General features: G+C 47.4%; 1 protein-coding gene across 1 annotated transcript in view; it reads left to right on the forward strand.

Annotated features, from left to right (window-relative positions):
- LARS (leucyl-tRNA synthetase) overlaps nt 1-7,690 on the forward strand; it is a gene marked incomplete at its 5' end in the record, with an annotated part of 25,946 nt that extends 18,256 nt beyond the window's left edge. Inside the window, 8 exons of the mRNA XM_010180390.1 lie at nt 399-539; nt 1,098-1,238; nt 1,331-1,441; nt 1,807-1,917; nt 3,706-3,810; nt 4,612-4,707; nt 5,661-5,793; nt 7,485-7,690. Coding sequence (XP_010178692.1) covers nt 399-539; nt 1,098-1,238; nt 1,331-1,441; nt 1,807-1,917; nt 3,706-3,810; nt 4,612-4,707; nt 5,661-5,793; nt 7,485-7,690 — 1,044 coding nt within the window. The remainder of the gene's footprint in view (nt 1-398; nt 540-1,097; nt 1,239-1,330; nt 1,442-1,806; nt 1,918-3,705; nt 3,811-4,611; nt 4,708-5,660; nt 5,794-7,484) is intronic.
- Between the last annotated feature and the right edge of the window lie 260 nt (nt 7,691-7,950).

The raw sequence follows: 7,950 nt of genomic DNA on the forward strand, positions 1-7,950 counted from the left end.
CCAAGCCACTTCACTTAATGAACGACGGCGACTCCTTTGTGTGGCTCCTTTCTGATATTCAGGAACATGAATTATATGTATAATGTAGAGCATTTTCATTGCCTTTTGCTTAGTACTTACTAGTGTCTTTATGCAGGCTCTTTGGGATGATAGTACCTGATACACAGTTGTGGATGTTTTTGTCCTTTATGTCTGTGCCAGTAAACACTTACAGAAGTGCCATGTTAACACAAAAATCAAATGGCCAACCGACAGAATCGCGCTCGGGTGCTTCAGGAAAGTACAGCTCTTGCAGTAATTCACTATAAGGTGCTTGCAGAGCAACGAGTTGTGTTTTCTAAGCGTTTCTCCATGGCGGTTGGTGTGTGTTAACGACGGTCACGTCGGCTGTGTTTCAGGCAGCAAAGGATAAGTACCGTGAGCTGGCGATAGAAGGAATGCACGGGGAGCTGGTGTTTCGGTTCATTGAAGTGCAGACCCTGCTGCTGGCTCCTATCTGTCCCCACTTGTGTGAGCACATCTGGTCCCTGCTGGGAAAGGTACTGAGGTTTCCCTTCTGTCACTTGATTCTGGTCTAAGCTTTTACTGATTTTTAATAAGGCTCGTGTCAGACTTACAGATGTCTTTCATATGCAAATAGAAGCAGCATGTGTCTTAATAGAATGAGCCACAACAGCTTTTTGTCCACAGGACAGGGAACATAGAGTCAGCCTGTTACTGTGATGATATGTGCAGCTTTAATGCGAGTCACTTTGGTTGTGTGCTCACAAAGAGGTGATCTAAAATTAACCCAAATAATGCAATATTCCTACACTTACACGTGAAACTGAGGTTTTGTGGGTGTTTGTTTTCTTAACTGCCTTGTGCTTGTAGATACAATTACACCCACCGTATAGCTGTGTAACTTATGTGTAGTCCTTAACACACGTGCAAATAAACGGCTGCTGTGTGTGCACTCCTTTACAACCTGGTTATAGGTGGGTGCTCTCTGAGGCTCAGCTGCTAAACTCTGGTTTCCAGTCGAGCCGTAGCAGGTTGAAAAGCCACCCGACACTGCTGTGTTTTATCTCGGTGCCCGTCTCTTCCTTTCCTCACAGCCCAACTCCATCATGAGCGCCTCGTGGCCGGCAGCGGGTCCTGTGGACGAGGTGCTGATCCGCTCCTCTCAGTACCTCATGGAGGCAGCCCACGACCTGCGCCTGCGTCTCAAGAACTACCTGGCACCTGCCAAAGGAAAGGTGAATGCACGGGGGCATCTTCTGGAGGGTGTGTGCTTGACAATTCTGTACTGCCTCGGGACTCCATCCTAATTTTTCCATTGTTTCCTTAGAAAAGTGCTAAGGAGCCTTCCCAGAAGCCTTCTCACTGCACCATCTACGTGGCAAAGAGCTACCCGCCGTGGCAGCACACCACCTTGTCCGTTCTGCGCAAGCACTACCAGGTGTCAGCTAGTGCTTAAAAACGTGCTTGTGATCGGGCTTAGATGTGATTTAAAATGCACTCTAGTGATTTAAGTATATTAATACATAGTCACCAGAAAGAATACAGAAAATGCAGTATAATGCTGAGTTGCCCGTGTGGCAGTAGTTACCTGGTTTTGGTTTTGTTTGTTTGGTTTTGTTTGGTTTTTTGTCAAAGTTTTAAAATTCTAAAATGTTTCAAAGGGATGAGAAAATTACTACATGTGCAGTCAGTGATAATGACAAACCTTGCTGGTATTTGGGGGAAAGCAGGGAGGTGTGTGATATCAAAGGGCAAGTTTCTAATGATACCTGTACTTTCTAATGGATGTTCATCGATGTTCAGGCCAGCGGGGGTCAGCTCCCAGATAACAAAGTCATTGCCAGTGAGCTCAGCACCTTGCCAGAGCTGAAGAAGTACATGAAGAGGGTGATGCCGTTTGTTGCCATGATCAAGGTAAGTGGCCGGGGGACAGTTCTCGTATAGAAAAGGCTTTTGTGAATGAAATACGTCAGACAAAGGCAAGGGCAGTCTGTAACTTCGTTTCCCTTATTTCATTCCTGGATGTCCTGCTAACATTTGACTTCACTCTGTCCTGCCCCTTGCTTATTTGGCATCTTCGTGTGTTTGTTTCTAAACTTGTTTGACGTCTCTGGAAGAAAGATGCAGTAAAAATGTCTACACCAGTTATCTCAGGTGAACCTGTGGTCTGGTTGAGGCCTGGCACTGTGGGTGTTTGGCAGGCTGTGCAATCTGTGCTTCAAATAGGGGTGGATTACTCTGTCTCTGAAGTGCATCATATTTGACTTTTCCAGTTTTTCGTGCTGAAGTGAGAATAAGGTGTTGCTCTGGAGACATAAAAACACTTCACATTTGAAAGTTAAGAACAAAGCTGGAGATAACTGGTTGCACCACATCTAAGGGAGGAAATAAGGGACTGTCCTGGGCCCTGAATGGAGTTGTTTTCCTTTAGCTTGATTTTTCGGTTGCATGCAATAATGTCTTCTCTCTGCAAGCGTTGTCGTATTTGCAAGCGGAGGTGCTCTTTGCCCGCTCTCTAGGGTTACTCCAGTTGCTCTGTTTCATGTGGCTCAGGAGCCTTCAGAGGAGCAGGGAGCACAGAGCAGCTGGAGCTTCCTGCGCGGTGCGGTCTGTGCAGCGCTGCAGGGATGGTGCAGCTGGACGGGGTCAGACACCCCCAGTCCTGCGGTGCGTGAGGGACAAAGCATCCCTGGGGCTGCTGTCCTTGGCCTGGCCGCGGTTGGTCCTGGCACGGTGGGTTGTGGTGCTGAGGCTTACCCCATCACCCATCCCTTCACTCCTACAGAGCAGTAAGCAGCTTCACGTAAAGGCACAGAAACATCCGAGCTCAGGCTCCCTGCATCAGTATGTTTTTGTTTGAAGCCAATTATTCGGCAATTCCAGAGTACAAGGCGCGTTTCTGCGTGTGCCTCCTGCTCATCAAAGGAGAGCTTAAACGTAGAAGAAACCCTGTGTTTTACAAAGGGAAGCAATTCAGAGTTAATGCAGGGAACCTTCCACGTTAAACTGACAAGGAGATCAGGAAGCCACAGCCATGCTGAGTCTGACAAAGCAGAGCTTCAAAGGAGACAGCTGGCTCAGCACAGGAGAGCAAGAAAGAGACAGATTAAATTGCAAAGAGGAAGGGCTGTTTTAGTGAAAAAATAAAAATTCACATGGTTTTTATATTGCCTTTAGTACGTTGTCTCTTGTGACTGTTGCAATTGTCTTTCTGGACTAATTAAGCTGCTTTTATGTTAACATATAAAGTAGTTATTTCCCTGCAGAGAACTTGTTTTACGACTGCTGTGAACACGTCCAGTTGTTGAATGCTTGTCCTTTATTTTAAACTGGGTCATAAGACTGAACTTCCTGCTGTGAAATACCACTGAAGTGCTGACTTACTCTGAGAATCCTCAACCTGCACATTAAGTGGGGATTATAAATAACTGTGAATGTCAAACATCTTTTCAATTCTATATTAAAAAAGCGTTCTAATTGCTCTTACTCCTCCCATCAGTGTCACTAACTCCCTGCAGGAGAAACCCTGTTACAAGAAAATTATTGCTCCTACGTTAGCGTGTTGTGCCAGCAGAGAGCTCTCCTATTTAAGAGCCTATTCTTTTCATGACTGATGTAGATAGTTTGCCATTTTGAAGCATCGTTTTGCTTGCAGCGTTTAGAGTATTTTAATTTTGTTTTTCCCCCCCTCTCCTCTGACAGGAAAATCTGGAGAAGAATGGTTCACGTGTGCTTGATCTGGAGCTGGAGTTTGACGAGCGTGCGGTGCTCATGGAGAATATTGTCTATCTCACAAATTCCCTGGAGGTTGGCACACACTCGATGCATTCATTATTCAGCTTTTTTGGGGATAGCTGGAGGAGCAGCCTTTCCTGAGGCTCTGAGCCTGTTTACATCAACATTGCTCAAGGAATAGTTTTTTCATCAACTTTCTCTATTTCAGTCTTGCTGTTTAACTTTGTCAGACATAGGTGTGGAAATCTGTTAAAGACAGGGATGGGACGCGGTGTAGGTGTGTGGCACACGAATGTGGATCCCTTACGCAAGCAGTGGATCTGTTAAGCAGTGGATCTTTCATGTGGGAGAACCCAGAGAAAGTCGAGAACTGGGCTGTGAAATCTCAAGCGTCACAGGAGCTGTCACGCTCTGTACCAGGGCAGAATTACCCCAAATTTCTGATTTGGAGGGGCTGCCTGGCCATGGGCTCTGCTCCGAAGGACCCTGGGGTGGCGGTGGGCTGGTCAAGGTGGGTGTGAAGGTGATGTGGGCGCGCTGTGCGCTGCCCTGCACCAGGAGCAGTTCCCCAGACAGGAGGGGATTTGGCCGGGCAGGGGGAGCCGTCCCTCTGTGTTCAGCTATGCTGAGCCCCAATTGGGAGTGTGTCAGTGCTGCACCCCTTCATTCTCCCCTGTGCCCTCTCACATCCTCCCCAGCGCTGTACCCCTGTTTGAAAAGGCACTGAGGACATGGGGTGGTGTTGCCTTATGGCACGTTCACTTTCCACTTCACTGTGAACAGTTGTTTATGGGCCTGCTAACTCCTGTTGTTATCTCAAAACGATTGAGCTCCTGTTTATTCCCTCCTCACCTCATCCCCTTTTTTTGACAGCTGGATCATATTGAAGTGAAGTTTGCATCGGAAGCAGAAGATAAAATAAAAGAAGATTGCTGTCCTGGAAAACCATTTTCTGTATTCAGAACCGAGGTAAAATCGGAAACTCAGATATTGGAAGTCTGAAAATTTTAATTAAAAAAGATTCAAACCAAACCAGCAATCAAAAGCAAATACGCCATGAAAAGACTTTAATCAGACATGAACACTGGATTATTTTGCCTCTGATGCAACACCCCTTCAAAACAAGAAACATCTCCTGAAGAAATTACGGTTTTCTCTGTTCTTCCCCTGTATAGAGCCCTAAATGTGACCCTGATTGGACCTGAGCCTTTCAGGCTCTGCCGGTCAGCTCAGTTGGGTGTTTCTCGCAGTCTTCGGGTGAAATCGAGTGACCTGGTCATTCCCATATTCCTGTATTTGTTTCTTTCAGCCATGTCCCTCAGATACAGCTGTATAACCTGCCATTAGGGAAGGCAGATCGCATTCCAGCTAAAACACAGGCCCAAAATAGAGAATTGGGAAGGTCCTGTGCAAGCGTGGCTGAATCTCGCGTCTGCTGTTATTTAGGAATTGTGCTGCTTTCTTGTTTTAAGATACTGTAAATTTCCATGTGAAACCTGGTATTACTTGTTTGCTGAATCCTCAGGTGTTTTTTAATACTTTCTGTGTTTGTTAGAGTATAATAGGCTAGAAATGGCATTCAGTTGCATTAACAAAACCTTTCAGAAGTATTCCTACAGCTGTGTCCTGGACACTTGGAAGAATTCGTGAGTACCATGTAAGATTAATGAAACCCTGCAACAGTGGTATTATATATGAGTATTTCTAGCTCTAAATTTGATTGACTTCCCTAAATACATCCTAAAAATCTGTGCATCCTCTGGGTTACATTTTAAAGAGTTGTGGGAGTGCTCACATGCTGGCAGTCAGTGTGTCTGAATGAAGTTTGTCCATCCAGAGTGTTTGTTGGTGGATGTTAGTTTGTTTTAGCTGGGATCACAGACACAGGGTCTCCTTTAATGTCTGCATTGACTTCCTTTCAGCCCAGCGTGTCGGTGTTTTTGGTGAACCCTCAGCCGTCAAATGGCCACTTCTCTTCAAGGATCGAAATCAGGCAAGGAGACAACAGGGAGACGGTGATCAGGCGCTTAATGAAGATGGAGAGAGGGATCAAAGGTAAAGTGCGGCTCATTGAGAGCTGGAAACAAAGCTGCTGAGGTTTGTGCTGAGAAAGGAGCAAGGAGTTTGTGTTGGAGCAGGAAAAGGGGTGGCCTGTGAACAGCCAGCTCTTCTGTGGGTTTTCCTCATCAGCCTTTTGTCCTTGTACACGGAAACAGAGCTTCTGCCAGAGGTCGACAGGGATGGTAATTCCCCTTCTGCTTTGGATTTCCAGGAGAAGGGGTTAGTCCCATAGCTGGTTGTTGGCAGCTTCTGCCTCTTCCCTTTTGGAGCTCAGGGCTGAAAAAAAAAAACCAAATTATTTTTTCTATTTAGCCTAAGGTGAATTAATTTAACAGTTGCTGCATTGGCTCCTCATAATTTCTGTCCCAGTTCATGGCAGAAACTGTCTGTTCACTTAAAATGTGGATTACTGAGGAGCTGCTCAGGCTATCGGTTACCGTTGTTAGTGCCAAAATTGAACGAGCAGCCTCTGTGGGAAGCGGTGAAATGCTCCTTTGGCCTCCCTGAGCTGTGTCTCCCATGTTGTGCACCAGTGCTGTGTTTCAGCTGCTGAGCTGCGGTGGTAAGGGGCGCAGTGGGCACTGGACGGCGCAGTCCAGGGGCGATGCTGGACCCTGCTCTGGCAGCGTGGAGACAAAACATTTCATCTTGGGCCTTGCCGTGTTGCAGGTGGAGTAAAAGCCGCCTCTGAGGAGTGCTGCTGTGGTCAGTTGAAATGCTCGTGGTGTCTTGACAGGCTAGAGGTGCTCTTTGTAAGCAGTGTTATTTCTGTGAGGGTGCTTTTCCTCAGGTTTTCCTGGAAATAGGACTTTTAAAAAATTTTCTAGCCTAGTTGTTGATGTTTTTAGTACTGCTCACTTCTCCACCTGCTTGGGAAGTCACTATGGGAAAATACAGAATAGCATGAAAAAATTCATGTTAGACATTGGTGAAGCAAGCACTCGGTTTCTGGGCAGGGGAAGGAGAAGCTTTCTTAAAGGAGCGGCAGCTGTGGGTTTGAAGAATGCAGGAACTGAGAATCAAACAAACCTGAAGCACTGTGAGCTGGGTGGAGAAGGAAGACTGAGCCTCATCCAAAAGCCTGTGGCAGCAGAGTCTTCTTCTTTCTGTATCGTTCAGCAGCTTGGGTTGATACCGATGTAGACCAAAGACGACTGCACGCACGGGTGCACACAGAGAGGGGTAGATGATGAGGTGTGTAGTGAAATACAGGTGGGGAATGCACGGTGCACATAGAGGGGTGTGTGTGTATCTCCTGGCCTTCTGCTGGGTGGGTAATGTGAAATAATTGCAAACAGGAGTGACAAAGCTGTGACTTTCTGGCTGTGTCTGCTCCAGAAGGTGTCACTGCTCCCTTTGCACAGGTTTTCAGCCTTGGCTGAAAGACCCCAGGCTTCCCTCTTGGTCTGCTTAGCGGTCTGCTGTTAGTGAGTGTTTTAATAGGAGTTGTATTGCAGGCAGCTCTCACCTGCCCTGTCTCTTGGTGTCTGAATTTTGTTCCTCAGAAGGCGACACCACAACTGTTTGGTTACCCACAGCAGTCCCAGACCCGGCCAGGGCAGATCTGGTGCTCAGTGGGCACGGGGAGTTGGTATTTGTGTGGTTTGTCCCCGTTCCTGTGCGGTTTTGACGCGTTCGGTGGCTGCTGTGGCTCCGCAGCCTGACGGGCAACCTCTCCACCGCAGACCTCGCTAAGGTGAAGCTGATGAGGTTCGACGACCCCGTGCTCGGGCCCCGCCGCGTTCCCGTCCTGGGCAAGGAGGAAGCGGAGAAGTCGCCCATCCCGGAGCACGCCGTCTTCCACATCGACCTGGAGCAGAAACGCGTCCGCCTGACCGAGAACGGCCTGAGCAGGGACATCGGGGACACCATCGTGTACCTGGTTCATTAAACGGCCTGATTCTGGCCGTGGAAGTTCACCGAGCGACTCTGGAGGCATCTGTAGTGAGCAGAGATGAGAATTTGTTCAGTAAGACAAAAAGCCCACCCTCAACAACCTGGTTTAGCATGCAAGTTTGCCCCCACTCTTTTAAATGTGGATATAATAAAACTATTTTCCTCTGGCCCTTTTTGGCTTTTCTTGAATAGAAACAGTTGTCCTGGATGCTCCTTTGCAGCTGCGGGCAGTGTTTTCAGCAGCATGTCAGAGTC

The sequence above is a fragment of the Mesitornis unicolor genome, unplaced genomic scaffold (assembly GCF_000695765.1).
Source record: "Mesitornis unicolor isolate BGI_N332 unplaced genomic scaffold, ASM69576v1 scaffold6713, whole genome shotgun sequence".
Taxonomy (NCBI): domain Eukaryota; kingdom Metazoa; phylum Chordata; class Aves; order Mesitornithiformes; family Mesitornithidae; genus Mesitornis; species Mesitornis unicolor.